The 20,014-nt window shown below is 43.9% G+C and overlaps 1 protein-coding gene, 1 long non-coding RNA gene and 1 other non-coding gene across 13 annotated transcripts in view; 2 read left to right on the top strand and 1 right to left on the bottom strand.

Annotated features, from left to right (window-relative positions):
• Positions 1–12,639: 12,639 nt before the first annotated feature.
• LOC141515643 (U6 spliceosomal RNA) lies at positions 12,640–12,746 on the top strand. Its single transcript, XR_012476405.1, has one exon. It is a non-coding gene; the product is annotated as a U6 spliceosomal RNA (small nuclear RNA).
• Positions 12,747–13,667: 921 nt separating this feature from the next.
• LOC141511361 (uncharacterized) lies at positions 13,668–16,813 on the bottom strand. The gene is made up of 3 exons (XR_012475312.1): positions 16,726–16,813; positions 16,350–16,481; positions 13,668–13,747 (listed from the first exon to the last, which is right to left on the bottom strand). It is a non-coding gene; the product is annotated as an uncharacterized LOC141511361 (long non-coding RNA).
• A 1,557-nt stretch (positions 16,814–18,370) lies between these two features.
• Positions 18,371–20,014, top strand: part of SRCIN1 (SRC kinase signaling inhibitor 1) — a 126,347-nt gene continuing 124,703 nt past the window's right edge. For 7 of the 11 annotated variants that reach the window (XM_074224103.1, XM_074224100.1, XM_074224105.1 and 4 more), the window contains exon 1: positions 18,371–18,588. In XM_074224103.1, coding sequence (XP_074080204.1) covers positions 18,465–18,588 — 124 coding nt within the window. In that variant the 5' untranslated portion in view covers positions 18,371–18,464. The remainder of the gene's footprint in view (positions 18,589–20,014) is intronic. The other 4 variants (XM_074224104.1, XM_074224108.1, XR_012475898.1 and 1 more) reach the window with 2 other exon arrangements.

The raw sequence follows: 20,014 nt of genomic DNA on the forward strand, positions 1-20,014 counted from the left end.
CTAAGTATCTAAGGTCAGATTTGAACTCAGGTACTCCTGACTCCAGGGCTGGGGTTCTATCCACTGCACCGCCTAGCTGCCCCCTCAAAGCTATTCTTAAAACAACATTGCTATTACTATATATAATGTTCTCTTGGTTCTGCTCATTTTGCTTTTCATTATTTCATGAAATTCTTTCAATGTTTTTCTAAAATCAGTAGCTCAGTAGTATTTCATTACAATCCATCCATATTTCACAACTTGTTCAGTCTTTCCCCAATTGATGGGCATCTAATTCATCAATCTACTCAACTCCCATCATTTATTCCTTTCTGCTCTACCTCAACTACATTCAGAAATGGTCCTATCCTTGATTTTGCTATCATCCATAAATATTCCATTACCAAGTCCAAGAATTCTGAATTTCCTTTTACTGATATGATGTTGAACTTTCCCTGATTTTCTCCTACGAAACCTTTTCTTCTTTTCTTCACAAAGATACTGAAGTAGTTTGCCATTTCCTTATCTAGCTCATTTTACAGATGAGGAAATGAGATCAACAGAATTAAGTTACTTGTCTAGGGTCAAACAGGTAGGAAGTGTCCAAGGTCAAATTTGAATTCAGAAAAATTAATCTTCCTGACTTCAGACTTGGTGCTCTATTCACTGCACCACCTAGCTGCCGCCTTCCAACTCTTTACTATCCTCTAATCTTGAAACCTTTGTCTTCTCTCCTTATTAACAACTGTACCACGCCAATCACAGCCTTTTATTATGCCTAACATCTGCCTCCTCTCATCATATGCTGCTGAATGAAATTGGCATAAGTCATGAAAACCTGCAGAAAGGATTCACTACAAGTCTACATAGTATTTCTAATGCATCTAATCAGAATTGGGCCCTCACTGAAGCAAGACAATTTAATTCTTCCTTCTAAATTGATTTCCTGACTCACATTGACTATTCTAAACCTTCTCCTCTCAGATTTCCCACACTTCAGTGACCCATTACCTCTTACTTCACTGCAAATATATTAAAAGTATTTATCAAAAGTTCTTTTTTCTCCCCCTTCCTCTTCAATCCCTCTGACATCTTTCCTCTCTACTTTCTCTTTCACTCTATCTCTGATGAGGAGGAGGTTATCCTGTTTGTCTAGGCAAATCTCTCCATGCACCTTAATCTTATCCTTTCCTGTTTCTCCTTCAGAAGGCTCCCATGATCATTTTTACTCTCTCTCTGGCTTTTGATCTCTTCATATGTCTTGGTTTCTTCCTTGCTATCTAAAAACATGGTCTAATCCATCTTCAATAACCCTTCCCATGAGATCCTACTTTGTCCAGCAGTCATCATCCTATATTTCTCTGTTTCTCAGTTAATATCACTGGAAAAGTTGACTGTACTCAGAAACTCAACCTGGTCACTAGTTCTTTTCTAAACCTTTTGAAATTCTGCCTTCTGACTTCATCAGTCAATGGACACTACTCTCAACAAGGTTACCTATGGTTTCAATTGCCATATCTAATATTTTTTTCTCAGTCCTCTCCCTTTTTGACCTCTCTGCTGCATTTGATACTGTTGATCTCCCTGTTCTCTTAAATCCTCTCTCCCCTCTGGGTTTTTGTGACTGTTCTCTTGTTTCTCTTCCTACGGTTCTGACCCCTACTCAGTTTCCTTTGCTAGATCATCATTCAGGTCATACTCACTAAAGATGGATATCCCCCATCCCCCAAACTTAATTTGGGACCCCCTTTTCTTTTCCCTCTATACTATCTTAACTGGTCATCTCAACATCTCTCATGTGTTCATTATCATGTCTATACAGATGACTCCCAGGTCTATTTATTTAACAGTAGTCTCCTGAACTTGAGTTTCTCTGACTACAGTTTTCAGTTAGAAGTTCTATAGATCAGAGATGACAAATAATGGGATGCACTGGCAACACAGCTGAGTATAGCCTGAACATGATTAAAATATAATTGGGAAATATTTAACAAAATAAATAAAAATATAATTAAACATAGATAATGTTAATAAGTGGTTTTCTAAGTCAATATGAGTCCAAAGTGATCCTTGTCTACCATTTAATGTCCCATTTCTCTTTGAGTTACATCATTGTTGTAGTTGTTCAAACAACACAATAAAAACAAACTCATTATTTTCCTCTGAATGCATTCCTCTTCTATTATTGTTGAGGATTCTACTGATTTTTAGTCACTCAGGTAAATAACCCTGGGGTTGTCTTCAACCCTTTTCTCTCCCTCACCCTATTCAATCATATGCTACCTCTCTTCCTTCCTCTTTCTCCCTCTCCTTTTCCCTTCCCCTCTCCTTTTCTTTTTCTTCCTCCCTCTACCTCTCTTTCTTTCTCCCTTCCTCCCTCTCTCTCTCTCTCCCTTCTCCTAATAACCACCTCCCTCTTTCTCTTCAACACCTTTTACATATGCTACCTTCTTTCCACTCATGGAACCAACTTCCTAGATCAGATCTTCATCACTTCTTTCCCGGACTACTGAAATAATCTCCTATTTAGACTCTCTGACTCATTTCTTTACATTTAAATCCATTGTAAGTTATTTTCCAAGCTGACATCTGACAGAGCAAGAAGAGAGGATTAACCTTGGTAAGTGATAATAAGGCAAGCCCATGACTACTTTTTCTTTTTCCAAGGTATTTGTTTCCAATTCCCTTCCTCACTCTTGCCCCTATTCATTTCTCATAACCTTGATCTTAGTGGGATTTTATACATTTTCTAGTGAGAGCTCTAGGTCAGAGACTATACTTTCTATCTCTGGTACATTAGTCACCAATGCCATCAACATAGTTCCTTTCACTTGTGAAGGTTATTGAGGTGATCTTCTGTCTTTAGGTACTAAAAAAGCTTAGTAACTAAAAAAATCTCTGTTTATACTTATGAAATGCTCACAGTTCACTTTCATTTCCCTTATGTTGTGGATAGCCTTTCTAGAGCAATTATCAGTAGTAGCCAGGATGCTTACACTGGTTATCTTAATCTTTCATGCTAACCTCCATTAATAGCCACTGGCCTAATACCATCCATTAAAGAGGGCCTCCTTTCTATCCTATTGAGAGAACTCTCCAAATGTGGCAAAAGAATCATAGGATTCCAGGCAGACATTATCTGTTCATCCTCTGCATTACTCAACTGTAGGCCAACCATAAAGTTATTCCTATCCAGTCTTGACAACTAATGCCAAATATGCTAGAACAGCTGATTCAGGTTGGTCCAGAAGCTCAGAAAATAATATTGAAACAAAATAAGATTCTTAAAGACTACCTGACTTTTTTTTTTTTTTAAGAAAAATGGAGGTTGTGTAAGCAAATCATGGAAAAGATATTCATCAAGGATTCAATGCTAATTTAAGTATATGTCTTCTTCTCTTGTCTCCAAATGGAAATATGTCTGGCCCAGAGGAGTGTGCTGACTGGCATGACAATGAGATCAGCAGTCTCTGGGGCTTTTTATGTCCAATGGTAACTGAAAAACCCCATCCTAGATCAATCACATCTCAGAGATAGTTTCTCTGCCTTTTTGGGGAAAATTAGCCAGTTTACATGGCCGGGACTCTAATGGATGTGATTTTTATCATAGTTGCAGGTGGCAGATTCAATGGATGAAGTTTACAAAGATGCAGGGTTTTAGCTCAATAGAAGGAAGAAGTTTGGAACAATGAGAATTACTCAACAATGAAATGGGCCACATAATGTTGCAGTAAGTGCTGGTCACTAGAGATAATCATAAAAAGATAGGCTAATCATCTGCTGGGAATATTGTGAAGGAAAATCCTATACAGGGTGGAAAATCAGATCAGATGATCTAAGATCTTTCCCATTTCTGAAATGCTATATTTTATGCTTTATTTCTTTGGGATATACAGATTTCTCTTTTAGGATGAAAAGCCCTTGTTAGAGTAATAGACTTTCACCAGTCACTAACACTTTAGCCTGAACTCACTTTTTAGAAAAATATCCTTCTGATAGTAGAAACTAGTGATTATCTGGGGAAGTAAAGGTAAAGGGAAGTAAAAGGTAAAGAAAGAGATATTTTGATCTTGCTTTATCATCTTGTTGGGTAATCTAAATTATTGGAGGATTTTCAAAGAATTAGAGTACAGTGAGGGGAAGGAAGCAGATTCAGGGTCTTGAAGTTAGTAGAACCTCATTCCTGGATGTTATATCCCTGACAGGATATTTAGGTCTATTGACTCTCTCTCCATTCCACCCCACTCCTCCACAGGAAAACAGGCTAACAAATTAACTCCCAGATCCCAGTGGCTTATATCCTACTGTCCTCTGAGAAGAGGGGTCTCCTTTGTCTACTCCAATAGTTCCTAAAACCCAGAGGCAGCAGGTAAATAAGGAACCCCCCCCCACCTCCCCTCTCCATCTGGAGTCATTCTAGTTCTTCCTACCCCAATTCACGTTGGCTGTGTCTGAAGCTACAGTACAGATGGGGATGTCTAAAATATCCGTGACATATTCCAAACTGGCCTACTTTCCTATAGAGAAAGAGAAAGAGAAAGGATAGAGAGAGAGAGAGAGAGAGAGAGAGAGAGAGAGAGAGAGAGAGAGAAACAGAGATGAAGAGACAGAAACAAAGACCATAAATGTCCTTTCCTGCCAGCAAGGTACACAAATACACACAGAAAGAGAAGGGAAGAGAGAGAAAAAGAGAGGAAAAATAGAAGAGACATATATTGTGTGTGTGTGTGTGTGTGTGTGTGTGTGAGAGAGAGAGAGAGAGAGAGAGAGAGAGAGAGAGAGAGAGAGAGAGAGAGAGAGAGAGAATGATGGAATGATGGGAGCTTGGGACTAGTTCTCACCTTTTTCTCTCTTCCTTCCTCTGCATAGTTATTTTCATCAGGTTTGGTAGCTTCACTTCCTCAAATGAACCATGTTCAGATTTCTCTTTGGGAGTTCCCAAAGGTCCAGTTACAATTTCAAAACATTTCCCAGTCAGTTAGTCATGGACAGTCAAGGAGAAGCCTAGAATGAATGCAGACCCTTGTTTTGGGTACTGATCAATGTTAAGTGGGTGGAAGGGTGTGCTGGGAGTAGAGAAAGAAACAATCCTAATCTATGGAAAACCTACAAATCAGATAGTGCCCAAATTGTATAAACTTTTATTCAGGTTTATTTTGCACCCCCCAGTCTTAAAATCTTGACCTTTCAAAGGGAATTTCAGAAGTCATGTGCACTTTTTCTGCCTCCAGGTTGATCCTTGATCCATTTTCAAAGATCTCTAGGGAGGGACAGGTATCCCAAACCTTCCTCATTCACTTGTGCCAGTCCTTCACTGTCAAGAAGGTCACTTGTGGTCCTAATTTAAATCTCTCTTGCTGGCAGGAAAGGACATTTATGTTCTTTGGCCAGCCTCCTCCTTCAGATACCTGGGGACAGTTATTTCAGTCTTCTCTTTACTGGGTTAACATTCTCTTTGTTTCTGCAGGTCTGTAGGAGCTCAGGGGTATTTTCCTAGCTCTGACAAAAGACCATGAATCTGGGCATGAAATAAAATTTATCTTCTCAACTCTAGCTTTGCTCTCTCCTCCCCCGAATTTGGATTCAGCTCAATTATCTCCCAAGTCTCAGTTTTTTCACCTGTCAAATGGATAAAATTAGCAAGAAAAAAAAATACCTTTTTTTTTTTTTGGATAAGAGGATTGCTACCTAAGCGACTGAAAGCACTTAATTGTCATCATCATTGTGTTTTACTTGTGTATATTCTATGTCTGCCTGTCGTCTCTGGCATAGGGACTGCTTTGCTTTTACATCTCTGTTGCCAGGCACTATAGAATGGTTTCTTAATATAGGCTTGCTGATTGATTACCTGTAAAATGAAGGGGTTGGACTTGCTGGTCTCCGGAGTCCCTTCCAGCTCTAGATCTAGAAGCTGATGGTCTATGAGTGATTGTCACCATTGTCATCTACTAAGTAACTTCACTGACATGATCTCATTGAATTTTTTGATTAATAAAGGAGAGCCCCAATGGTGGCAGATGCAAAAGGTCAATGTGAATAGAGGCAGTCAGGTAAAGGAGAAGGAGCCCTGGGTTTAGAGAAGACTTAGATTTGAATTATAGTGCTCTGCTACCTCTAAATGCCTTTCCTTATCTACTGACCTCTTCTTTGAAATCCATTTTATTTTTTTTAAAAAAAGAACCACTAAAAAGAAAACAATTTTCACTAAACTCTAGCAATCTTTCAGACTACCATCCCTTTCACAGTCAAACTCCTAGAAAAATCTGTTTAAGACAATGCTTCCCTATATTTTTTCCTCATTTACTTCTGAACCCTTTGAAGTCTAACTTCATTTGTCATTAGTCATCCCTATTTGTTTTTCCCCAAACATGCCAAATCTGATGTCCTCTTCTCCATTCTAATGCTTTTAAATCCTTTGATAGCATTTGACACTTTTCTTTTTTTAGGTTTTCGAAAGGCAATTGGGGTTAAGTGGCTTGCCCAAGGCTACACAACTAGCTAATTATTAAATGTCCAAGGTCGGATTTGAACCCCAGGTACTCCTGACTCCAGGGCCTGTGCTCTATCCACTGCGCCACCTAGCCGCCCCAGCATTTGACACTCTTGATCCCTCTTTTCCTGGATATTCTCTCTCTGAATTTTCATGATATTGGTCTCCATTAATTTTTTCTACCTGTTTAATCATACCAGTTGTTTTTATTACTTTGTCATCTATATTGCACTCTTAACTGTGGGTATTCCCTAAGACAATGTTTTGAGTCCTCTTATATTTGGTTTATATCAAGGGTTCTTAATTTGGGGTCCTTGGATAGATTTCAAGGGATCTACACACACACACACACACACACGTATCTATCTATATAAAACTTCTCACTGAAATTTAACATTCCTCCAGTTATGAATGTAAGCAACAGATATGATTTTGAAATAGTTTTACCTGATTGTCCACAAGACAAATGACAGTCAGTCAGTCAGCAAACATTTAGTAAATACTATGTTAAAATTGTATCTTGTTCTGGTCCCCCACCAGCATCTGCTTCTAGGCAGGATAGTAAATAAGTTAGAAAGTAGTCAGTATAATGGGGGCAAAAGCACGAAAGAAGATTGCAAAAGGAAACAATGTACTAACTGTCCCAAAGATCAAAGGAACATCATTTACAAATTGTATCACTTATTAACCAAAAATCATATTCTGATAAAATATATGGAATCGGGAGAAGACATCTAGACTCTGCTGTCAAGTTTTTAAATTGTAAGAGATATATTCTCAGATAAGTTCCATACATCTGCAGAACACAAAAAAATGCTGATAATATTGAGATGATGTTGATATTTTAACTTTAAAGTTTTACTGATAACTCAAATGACTTAGATATGTTAATGAATTAACCCCAAGGTGGCACAGATAAGATTAGTCTGTATCCCCCAAACACCTGCCCTACAAGCATCTCCGTTGGGTCTGTTCAAACAGGATTGTCTGAGTGAATATTTCTGCCTCTCCCCCTCCCCATCTTCCCCACACTGCCTACCTCTTCTCACCATTCCCCCATCCCCAAACCTTTTACCTTTGTATTCTTTTTGCTGCTTGCCTTTGGATCCTCTGTGCCTTATTAAAGTGTGATTGCAGTCCCACTTCCCACTGATCTCATGGGCTTTCCTAGTGAGAACCCAAAGAACCAGGTGTGCCTGCCCCCATTTCATAATTTCGTAAATTAATTATCAATTCAAACACTTACTATATGCCAGCTGTGCTAAGCCCTGGGAATATGAATGCAAGCACAAAGCCTCCCCGCTCAATACATTCTTTCTTATTTATTTCATTAGCTCCCAGGGGTGGGTGGGGGGGTGGTTAGTTATCATCTCAACTCACACAGTCACCATCCTCAGCATCTCTCAACAGGACTATTTCCATAGCCTCCTCATGGGATTCCCTGCCTCAAGTCTCTTCCACTCCAGCCCAGCTCTTCCAGTTATTGGGCCCCTGCATGCTCACTACTGAAGTCAGGGACAATTTTTCTTTATTTTTTGTTTTTGCATCCCTGGTGCTTAGTCACATTAGTGTTTAGTAAATTTTTTCTTCCTTCTCTCCCTCCTTTCTTCTTTTCTTCCTTCTTTCCTCTTCCATTTTTCTATCTCCTCCCTTCTTTCCTTTTTCTCTTCCCTCTCTCCTTCCCTTCCTTCTTTCCTTCCTTTTCTAAATACTACAGATTGATCCAATGAGTTGAAATGATTCCACTCTGTCCTTGCTGTGGACTTTTACCAACCAGCGTAATGAAGTTCAATCAAATAGTAGCCATCAGGAATGAATTAGATATGGATGGATGGAGAACTGTAAATCCTGATGAAGAAACAAGGACTAGAAGTCTTTTCTAGAAGAGCCAATTTGTCTTCAAAGGCAACTGTCCAATTGATTCAAAATTTAAAAGTGCTCTTCTTGATCTATAGCAATTGAAATAATATTCATCCTTCTTGACCATACTCATATCTTATTTCTTTTATTATCTTTTCCAGTTTAAAAGATCTTTTCTTTCTTAATCATAGACTCATACATTTGGATATCAGAGGGTCTTAAAGGCCATCTACTTTAACCCTTTTTTTTTTTTCAAAATTGAGAAAACAGAAAGGTCAAATCTAAGATATTATATCCAGCTGCTGCTGCTGCTGCTGCTGCTGCTGCTGCTGCTTGTGCTTGTCCTTTATTCTCAAAGAAGACCAAAGAGGGTGGTACAGTGGATAGAGCACCAGCCCTGGAGTCAAGAGTACCTGAGTTCAAATCCGGCCTCAGACACTTAATAATTACCTAGCTGTGTGATGTTGGGTAAGTCACTTAACCCCATTGCCTTGCCAAAAAAAAAAATCCAAAGAAGACCATGACATCAGGGAGGTGATGCAATGACAAGCACATGAATTGGATTTGAGTAAGTAGATACTATGCTTAATCATCAACTTCACTTTCTCCTTCAAAGCCATCTGGGTCCAGTCATTAGATATGAATTAGGACAACTGGAGATAGCACTGGATATTAGGCAATCAGGGTTAAATGATTTGCCCAAGATCATACAGCTAGTAGGTGCCTGAGTTGAATTTGAACTCAGATCCTCCTGACCTTAGGTCCAGTGCTTTGCCCACTGCACCATCTAGTGGCAGATTTGGAATTTGCCCTAAATTCCTCTGACACCAAATCCATTGTACCACATCACATGGTTTGTTCCCTAATATACTTATCAATTCTGTTTTGTATAACCAAAAACACTCACCTCTCTTGTTAGATTGAGAGTAGAGATAAGAACTATCTGTAAAATTCCAATCTAATATAATGGGCTTGGGCATGGTGGGTGCTTAATTAAATGTTTGTTGAAAAGAATTGAATTGAGGCTTGCTAAGTCATTTATTGCTGCCTCAATTTTCCTGTCAAATGAAGATAATAATAGTATCTACCTACCAAGTATGAGGACTAAATGAGTCAATATTTGTAAAATACTACATACAGTGCCTAACATATAATGGATGCCTAATAAATACTTTCCCCCCTTTTCCTTCTTGAGTTAAAGGACATTGACAAAAGATAGGAGAGGCATGAAACCCAATATGAAAGATTAGAGGTTCATGAAATTTAAGGACCTTAAAAGACCTTCTAGTTCAACCCTTTCATCAGATTAGGAAAACGCTTGGACAAGGTCACATCAATAGGAAGTAGCAGTGCTGAAATTTATACCCAAATCTGACTTCAAATACATTGATTGCTTTTTGCCTAGAGTGATCATTGTCAGGGAGACTAATGCTCATAATGAACTGAGACTTGTGGGAAAATTATAAAAATAGAGGAAAGGGGGATCCTTTTCAAAGTTTTATTCAATGTGAGAAGAAAAAGCAAAGAAGGGCTGGTCCCTGTTGTTTGGAAATGATGGTTGATGTAAAGTTAATAGATGATAGAGAAGATGGAATAATGTTATAGTATGCCAAGAAGAAAACTCTGAACTAAAAAGGGTAAGACAAGCATAAGCAAAGATGTGAAGTTACAAGTGCCAGATTTGGCCCCTATTTAAATAATCCTTAAGTATTGTTGTTGTTCTGTTGTTTCAGTCATGTTCAACTCTCTGTGACCCCATTTGAAGTTTTCCTGGCAAAAATAGTGGAGTTATTTGCCATTTTCTTCCTTTTTAGCTCATTTCATAGATGAGGAACTGAGACAAACAAGGTTAAGTGACTTGTCCAGAGTCACACAGCTAATAAGTGTCTGAGGTAGGATTTGAATTCATCAAAGTGAGTCTTCTTAATTCCAAGTCTACTACACCACTACCTTAAGTGTTAATGCTGTTTAGATATAGACTAGGCCACCTTGATTTGTGACCCTTCTGTTAGGAACTTGAAGAGGGGTTTCCTTGACTGAGTTAGGAGATTGATTTAGATGTTGACAGAAGTCCCTTCTACCTTTAAGATAACTTCTGAGGTAGCTAGGTGGTGCAGTAGCTAGAGCACTGGCCCTGGAGTCAGGAGTACCTGAGTTCAAATCCGACCTCAGACACTTAATAATTTCCTAGCTGTGTGGCTTTGGGCAAGCCACTTAACCCCATTGCCTTGCAAAAAAAACAAAAAAAAACCCAACAACAACCAAAAAAAAAAAGATACCTTTTGAAATTTCTTGCTCCAAGAGATACTGGCGTGGAAGTGACAGACAAATCCTGGCCTAAAGCATTTGCTCTTAATGGATGAACCCCAAAGTACTGTGGAATTAAACAGTAGCTTCCCCAGTTAGCAGAAATGTCATAGAAATCTACAGACAATCTACATGGACAGCTATGTGGTTCTGATAGATTTTCAAAAGCAGACAGAGAACATCAGTGGCATCAAAGCAAAGTATAGTTTAGATCAGTGGTTTTCAAAGTGTAATCTGGGGACTCTTGGGAATCTTCAAGACCCTTTCATGGGAGGTAATAATAATAATTTCTTAATTATACTAAGACATTTTAATTTCTAATAAAGTAAATGTTGATAGATAAAACTTACACAAACAAGAGCTCTTTGGGGGAGAGGTGGTGTCCTCAATAATTTCTAAGAGTGTAAAGGGGGCTTGAAAGGAAAAAAAAGTTTGAAAACTGCCAGTCTACAAAATAATTAAAAATGGGAATATTTGGACATATCAAACTGGGGGTCTATGTAATAACAATCTCTCAAGCCCCCCCCCCCAGCTCTCAATTACCACTTCTTGTTTTAGAAGGCAAAAAATTAATTTTCTTTTTCCCTTTTCCTTAATATCTCTTTTTCTCTTCTTTTCTCCTCTCATTTTCTCCTTTTCTTTTGGTGCCTTTTCTTTCCCCCTCTTTTCTTGTCCCATTTCCTTTTCTACTCCCTCTCTTTTCTTTTCCTTATCTTTTTCTGTTCTTTTTTCTGACATTTCCTTTCTCCTTCCCCTCCCTTTCCATTCCCCCATCCTGTTCACTCTCTATTTCATTTTCTTTTCTCTTTCTTGGACTAGAGCACTTATACCCAGTTCTCCACACAGAGATTTGTTCTGGCTCTATTTAATCTATTGTGCCTCAGAGGTAGAGAGAATGGAGAGAGGTGGTACACTGGGGACAAACTGGGTTGGAAGGGGGAGGAAAACTATATGTTTACAAGATTACTATTGTTTTGAGAGTCCTTTTCCCTTTGGCAAATTTCTAGGAAAGGTTGATTGCTAAGATGAATTCTCTTAGTGGGACTTTAAGCCTCTATTCCCTTCTCTTAGGGACAAGACCTGTCCCTGTCACTAAAATGACAGAAAATAGAAAGGGTAAAAGTAAGAACTGCCAGAACTAGCAAGAATCTTAAAGTCTAATCTTAATTTTTAGAAGGTACAACTGAGGTCCAGGGAAGGTAGATGATTTCTCTGTCAGGAATATTCAGTCTAGGGTCTATAGGCTCATGGATAGATTTCAGGGAATTTATGAACTTGGATTTCTAAAAAATTACATTTTTATTTTTCACTAACCTCTAACTGGTTATTCTGAAAAGGGGTCCTCAGACTTCACTGAATTGCTAAAGGAGTACATGATAAAAAAAAAGAAAAGAAAAGAAAAAGGAAAAAGATTAAGACCCCCTGATTGAAGGTCATATAGGGAATTGGAGAGGCATTGTGGAGCCAGTTTCGGAGTCAGGATGACTTAGTTTCAAATCCCACATGTGACACAAAATGTCTGTGTGACCCCTGGGCAAGTCACTTCTCAGTTCTCTCTGCAACTCTTAGACTATTAGCTGAGCATAAGGTGCAGACTGGGTTGGTAAAGAAAGCTTTTCTTTGACTTGGGGCATTTCCCTGCACCAGTGAAATCACAAATCTGGTTCTTCTCCCTGCCACATAGTTAGTAAATGCCAGACAGAGAATTGGGTCTCACACATCCTTTGGTTCCAAAGTGAGTTGTTCTTTCCAACACATCATCCTGTCTCCCTGGAAGAGTTGGTGGTGGAGGGAGAGAGTTTTGAGGGTCAATGTTTTCTGGGGGACCTTTGACAGAGAAATTCAGGAATTTAGAGTGAGAAGGGAATTTTTCTATACCAATGAGCATTCTGTTGGACAAAGACAAGTACTGGCTATAGGGCAGGACAGAGGTGGTGGGTGGTGGAAAGCAATGAGGGGAAAAGGGATTTAGAAAACATTTACTCTTTAAGAGTTTCTTTTCTGTGCTCGCTTCGGCAGCACATATACTAAAATTGGAATGATACAGAGAAGATTAGCATGGCCCCTGCACAAGGATGACATGCAAATTCATGAAGAGTTTCTTTTGTGACTGAGGAGATCCAGGCCCTGCTCTCACAGAGCATCCAGTCTGGTTGGGAGTAAGGCTCTCTCTATAGAACCTTCCAGTCTGGAGTCAAGACAAGACAGCACAGAAACAGAGTCTCTCTAGTGGTGACCGAGTCCCCCTCTGTCCAGATGCCCATGAAACTTCTGCTCTTCATTCCTTTAAAAACTAGTTTGATGTGCTAATCAGGAACATGAATTATTGAGTATCATTAGTACTCATTATGATAATGAACTCTTTCAAGGGGAGACCAGAGGGAATGAGTTGGGAGTGAGATGAGGGGACTCTACTGAAATCCTCAACAAGGCTACAGTCAGCTCACCAAAAGTCAGAGATGGAACAGATTATAGACTGAGTTTAGGAAGGAGCTGTGCGGTGTAATTTCGAGATTGGGAGTCCCAGATTTCTGACCCAACTCAGGGCAGAAGGATTTGGTGAGTTGTTCTTCCTTTTCCCTTTTTCTTCTCCCCCTTTCTTAGCTGAAAACAAATCTCCTGGTCCTAGACCACTGCTGCTCTTTTTCCACCCCCAATCAGAGGCTAAAAAGGGTTGCACCCTATAGAGGACCAATACATTCAGGGCAAATTCAAAGCTGAGAACAAGACCCATGGTGTTTTTGGTACAATGGGAGACAGTGTGAAAAGTGTGCTGAATCTAGAGTCAGAGGTCCTGACCTCAGCAAGTTACTTAATTTCTCTGGCTCCATTTTCTTAGAAGTAAAATGAGAACATTAGACTCTCTCAGACCTTTTACAACTTTAAAGCTAGGATCATCTTAGAATTGGACTGGATCCCCAAGGCACAGTGCTGAAAGTATGAGATGGGAGGAGTTCTATGTGGTCTGAAGACTTGTGGTCAGGGGCAATCCACCGTGTTGACCATTGTCTTTCCCATTAAATTCCTTCCCCTAGAAGTCAAATTGATTCAGGCACTCATGTGCTGCTGTACAGATATCTTCCGAGGTTCAAGCTGAATCCTGGCAAGTACCTGGAATAAAAAGAGGTCTCATCCCTTTCCCCCCTAAGATTCTATGGCCTCCACAATCCATAATGAACACTATTCTCCTTCACCACACAAAATCTAAAAGCAACCAGCTGGTGAGTTTTTTGGCTCTCTCCCATGGGGTGCTGAGAAAAGACAATATGGAAACTGCATTGCTACATATGAGTTTGGGAGGGTACACTGCTTCCTGAAGAAATTGGCAATCTGGTTAATACTCTTCTCCATCTTTCTTTCCCACTCACAGATACTCTCCCCTATGACATGGGCAGTGACAAAGAAAGAGGAAGAGATGTGATAGTTAAATTACCGATTGGGAAGCAAGGAGTTGAGGCCTGAGGCATCTAAGGTGTTCACAGCTGTTGCATTGGCTTTTTCAAGGCACCATGCCAACTTCTAGGAGATAAAAAAAATCCTTTGCCCAGAGAGGGCAATATCATTGTTGCCCACATAAGTGATCAAAATGTTGGTGGTTTGGATGAAATGGGTATCTTACCTGCAAAGACTAAAGAGAGGGGCATTCTTTATAATTTAAACTTTATAGGCCTCAGTCTCCTCATCTACAAAGGGTAGATGTTAAATCGCCTCTAAAGCCTTAACCAGATATAGATTTATGATCTTATGACTGTTGGCATCAGAACATAAGAGGGACGTTAAACCCTTTGATCATTTTCTTCTCTTAGGACAGTTTCTCTAGGATCAAGAGAATTTGTTATTCCCCACCCTCTCTCTTTTCTTTCAAAGTAGTGGCCATCTACTTACTCTACAGAGGACAAAATGACAGAACTCAAGTGATCTACCAGTCTCAGTGCTAGTAGCAGCAGGGATTACAGGAATGTGCAATCATACATGGTTACTTCAAAATATTATTAATCTGACCTGATCACCAACCCTGGGTGGAGAGGCCATACATGACCCTCCCCCCAATGCTGTTTCCTATGATCTCTTGTACTGACTTGAACTTTGGAAGCCTCTGTAAACTCTGGTGCTGGTAAAGCAGAGACTGGGGTCAGAGAAGGATGAACCACAATGCACCCAGCTCAGATCTCTTTTCTCTGTCTCTTTTTGGGAACACTTTTTGTGTAGCAAAGTGGGGGGGGGGAACCATGGTCTATGGGGGACCATTGGTGGAACTTGATATATTTAGCTAGTTGGGGAAAAGGTGTCTCTTGAAAGTCTACCTGTACTTCAAGATTTTCTTACTACCTCTCCACTCCCATCCCCTGGGGTTAGCAATCAGACTGGAATGTGGATGGGGAGCTGTTATTCACTAAAAAAAAAAACCCAAACCCCAACCCCCCAAAAAAACCCAAGCCCCAAATAACCAGATTCAACTTTCCCCCACCCCCAGTCCCTTTCACCCAAAGACTTCTGGCCAGAGAGGGAGAGAAATTGAAGGAGAGTGTCCCAAGCCTCTTGTTTGCTTTTTTTTTTCTTTTCCCTTTTCCTCTCCACTTTCTCCACACCCACTTCCCTTCCATTCAGATGTTTGCTTATACTGCTGGACCACACCAACTATCTATGCATCAGAAGAAGTGGGCAAGAGGACCATTCTAGTCTGGGAGAGGGCTGAGCTAGGCTTGGGGCTAGACAGAAACTCGGGAAAGCCACAGAGAGCCTGGGAACTAGGTAGAATGGGAAGTGGGGAAACCGGTTTTTCAGTTGGGCAACTAGAGGTGGGCTGGGCTTGGGGTGGGGTCTCCTGTCTAACCTCCCCCCTTTCCGGTTCACAATCCTTCTTTAATCAGGTAACCAGCATGGCCTATAGCCCAGGGCAGGAATTATGGCCCCACTCCTAACTAATCTTTAATGATGATGATGGGGAGGAGTTGGTAAGGGCATTGGGGGCCCCCAGTTAATCTCTCTCTCTCTCTCTCTCTCTCTCTCTCTCTCTCTCTCTCTCTCTCTCTCTCTCTCTCCCCCTCTCTCTCCCTTCTCCCCACAGGGAGAAACTGTGGTAGAGGGTTCGTAAGGAGGCGGAGGTGGGAGGGAGATTCCCCTGTGGCGGGAGTGGGGGATTGGCCAGGTTCAGCGACCTGGAGCCAAGCGGGAGAAGGAAGCTGAAAGTGGCAGGTAGGCTAAGGGCCGGGAGGAAGGTTAGCAATGCGGGGGGCGCGTGTGATGGGGCTGGCAAAGGATGGGGGGGATCTACGGACCAAAGTGAGGGACACTTGGGTGGAAAGGACATAGATGAGGGTGGAGCAAATCTTCAAAGCAATGCAGTAAGATTTTGATCCCTCTCAAAAACCCTCTTCCCAATCTTCCTACGATAAGAACTCAGAGGTAGGGGCGACCCAAGTCGCCAGTAGGGGGCACCGAGGATCCTCTAAGGGGCATTAGGAGCCCTACTTCAAAGGAGGGCCTTTCGGGCGCTGGCCCGACTGGTCACAGCACACCGCACGCCGCTGCCTCGGGGGTGAAAGAGTCGTGGGAAGAGGGAAGAGGTGCCTCTCCACCTTGTTTGATCTGACTCTTATTTCCCATCTTTTGGGCTCACTTTGGCTCAGAATCAGGCTCTCTCCCGCTCCAGAGAGAACTGAGGTGTTAGAAGCAAAGATCCAGGCGGACTGGGGACTGCTTAATACTTTACCTGCGGCCCCTTCAGGTCACATTAAGCGAGGGCTGAGACCCCGCTCCGTCTGCCGCGACCCCAGCTCCGGGCCTGACACCTGTAGGGAGGTCCACCCCGCTTCGGTTCACACAAACTCTTTTGGGAGAGAAGCTGGAAGGAGGGGGTAGAGAGAAACCTCTGTGGGGGCATCTCTCTGTGTGTCTGTCTCCCTCTCTGTTTCTTTGTCTGTCTGTCTGTGCCATTCTGCCTCTGCTTCAGCCTCTGTCCGTCTGTTCGTCCCTATCTCCATCTCTGCCTGTCTCTCTTTGTCTCAGTCTCTCCCCCTCCCCTCCCCTCCCCTCCCTTCCCCCCTCCTTGCCGCCCCTCAGAACCCCTCGGGGAGGTGGGGGGGTACCCAGAGAAAAGCCCGGACGGACGGACAGACGGACAGCGGGGCCCGGGAGGGGGAGGGCAGCGAGGCGGCTGTGCCCCCAAGCCCCCGCCGCGGGCGCGCGCTCTCGGCCCGGCGCGGGCGCGCGCTCCTCTCACACGCACTCGCAGGCGCTGGCACCCCCGCCCGCGCGCACACGGCCACACACCAGCGCGCACCTCCCCAGCCGCGCGCGCGCAGACAGACGGACGGACGGACGGACGGACGGGCTCGCGGTGACACACCCGCGCGCGCTCTCCCGCCGGCCGCGGCGCCCTCCCGGCTCCATCCTTCCCGGCGGGGCCGAGCCCCCCGCGCCCCGCGCCTCCCGCTCGGCACCGCGCCCCGGGGCCGGGGCAGGTCCAGGAGCCCGCGAGAGAGCCTGCAGCCAGGCCGGCCCGCCCGGGCCCCCGCCCCCGCGCCCCCCCGATGGGGAACGCTCCGTCCCAAGGCATGTCCCTGTCTCTCTCCTTCCTAATGTGCCTCCATGCTTAAGTGGAAGGTATTTCTGTTTTCTTTGTGTGTTTTCCCCTCGGCCGGGGGTGGGGGAGGCGGCTGGGGGGGCGCCAGGAGACCGGGGTCACGGATGCCGGGGGTGCAGGTGTGTGTGGATGTGGATGCAGGGACTGCGATGGGGACCGGAGCGGCTGAACCAAAGATGGGGGAACCGGGTGGACAGAGCCAGAGGATGCAGTGCGAGATGTGCTTGCAGTGGGGGGAAGGGAGACCCCGGCCTCTAGCCTTTTATGGCTAAAAAGGAAAGGGTGTGTGCGTTAAAAAGGGGGTGTGTTGGGGGCAGAGGAAGGGGGGGGTTGAAGGAGGGATGGTGTGGAAGATGTAGGGTGGAGATGGGGATGAGAGGAAGGGGGAGGGGAAAAGCCACCAGAGGTGATGGAGAGACAGAGGACAGTAGGGGGAGTCGAGTGAGTGCAGGTGGAACAAGAAGAGGAGAGGCTAGGGGCGATTTAGGGGGAAGTCTGATTCAAAACCCTCTCGAACAGGACTTCATTTCTATTGCCGAAGTGGTAAGAAGGCCAAGGAGGATATGAAAGGGGCCAGTGGCCTCCTTCTCCATCCCCGGGGAAGAAGGGGGTGTGTTTTACCTCTAGCTTATGTTGCCAGGATATAGGGCCTGCTTTGCCCTGAGGGAGAGAAAACCACCCTGGAGCCTCTGTCCCGAAGAGTGAACTCCAGCAGCCATAGCAGCAACAGCAGCAGGAAGAACCCAGGGACTGAGGCATACTGATAGTCTCTCCGCTTGGCACAGAGGGAGGGAGCCTAGAGAAGTCGAGGGATGGGATGGCAGGGTCACGGAATCCGTTCTTATTCTCCACACATACCCCCCCTCCCACCGAGCTCAGAGGAGGGTAAAGGGCAAGAAGGTACACCAGACAGTCCAGACTCTGCTTGGGCAAAGGGTCTAGGATAAACTGGTGGCTGGCTACTGCAGGTAGGAGTTGGTTGGGGTGGGGTTAGGGAGGAGAAAGGAGCTAGATTTGCTCCCCCCCTTTATGATACGTCAGAGGCTCCCCAGCTCCAGGCTCCAGTTGGGTGGGGGAGCAAGATGCTGCTGGAGGCGGTGGGGATCAGGTGGGCAGCTGGGAAGCTCAGCAGTCAGGGTTGTGGTGTCCTGGTGCCTGGGTGCCTGCATACCAGTGTGCGTGTGTGCTGGCTGGGCAATCTGCCCCACACCTCTCCACACCTCCCCCTCCCCAGCCTTCCCCATGCAGCCTTGGCACTGTCTCCGGCGTTTCGCCCTGGCTTGGTGGGAGAGAACAGTGGAGGGCAGCCACCGGCCACCCAGAGAGGAGGCAGGACAGAGGGAACCGGGGGGCCGAGGGGAACAAGGTGAGAGGAATGTGTGTGTGTGTGGAGGGTGGGGAGCGGGGAGCTGGCCAGGTGAATTTCACTGGAAATAATATAGTTTACCTGGAGCTGGAAGAGAATAACCCTCTCCACTGGATTTGCCCTGGTTCTGGTAGTCCCAAGCTGGTCCTGCAGTGTTCTGCCGAACTTGGAGAGGGAGAGGGCGATTTCCTTGAGCTAAGTGCCTCCCCCCAACCCCAGCTTAGGTGTTTCTGGAAATACCTAAGGGAGTTAGGGGTATTGTATGTGTATTTGTGTGTGTGTGTGTGTGTGTGTGTGTGTGTGTGTGTGTGTGTGTGTGATGATGGATATAAGTAGAATTCTCTTCAGAAACAGTGGGAGCTTTGGGGGGAGGGGGAAGGGTGACAGCCAATAGAACTCCTGGGTTCAGTCTCAAACTTGGCTGAGTGACCTTGAACTTTGCTATATCTCTATACCTCAGTTTCTTCTCTATCCCTTCTGCAGGTCCCAGGGAAAGGGACTGGGAGTGCGATAGTAGCTTTCCTAATATAAATGTAAAATGTTAATATTATTGCTGTTATTATCAACTGCAATTCCCTGTGCGGCTGTTGTGCGCAGTTGTGTGAGTGAAATTGGACTTGTTTACATTTGTTAAGTGCTTGGAGATCATTTCGCTGATAATGGCTTACAGAGCTGGTATGGTGGGTTTTCCTCAGCTTTGGTGCCTTGATTGGAGGGGATATCTCTGTGGGTTCCAAGAATAACCTCATCCCTCTCTCTCCAACTCCTTTCCACCCTAGACTCCCATGGCATTCAGGCATAGCTGGCACCATGGTGCCAAAGTCTCCACCCTGGCTGTTTGCCACCAGTGGCTCTGGGACAAGAGGGTCTTTGTCCAGCTGCCCCCCCCCCAGTCATACTCCTTCCGCCCTCTCCCCACAAAGGTCTGGTTCTCTTTGATGCTCCCAACATCGGGTAGGGGTTGAGGGAACATTTCCCCCCAATCTGGTTCTGGTTTCTGGGGTCCTGCAGGGGGCATCTGTACTATTCAGGCAGTGGTGTAAAAGGGAAGAAGGTGAGTGTTTATATTTGAGGGGGGGTGTCTCTTGGGAGATCCTGTTGGTTTGGCATGCCCCTTTTTTGATGAGCTATTTCCTTTTCCCTTGTCCCATTGAATATTTGCTGAGCTGAGTATTTTTGTTGTGTGTGTTTTTTTTGGGGGGGGGGTTTGGGGGACAGAGAGGCTTATAACATCTTTTGATTACTTACCAGTCTTGGTATTTCAGGGATGCCTAAGGCCTGGAGTATCAGGATGATGACTATAGATGACTGAAACAGACCTAGGAAAAGGATTGAATAAGAATAATTGATTTTATCCCTGGTTGTGGGAAGCCATCAGAATCATGCGGTCAGAACTGGGGTTTGGTGTCAGAACTGCCAACTGCCC

The sequence above is a fragment of the Macrotis lagotis genome, chromosome 2 (assembly GCF_037893015.1).
Source record: "Macrotis lagotis isolate mMagLag1 chromosome 2, bilby.v1.9.chrom.fasta, whole genome shotgun sequence".
Taxonomy (NCBI): domain Eukaryota; kingdom Metazoa; phylum Chordata; class Mammalia; order Peramelemorphia; family Peramelidae; genus Macrotis; species Macrotis lagotis.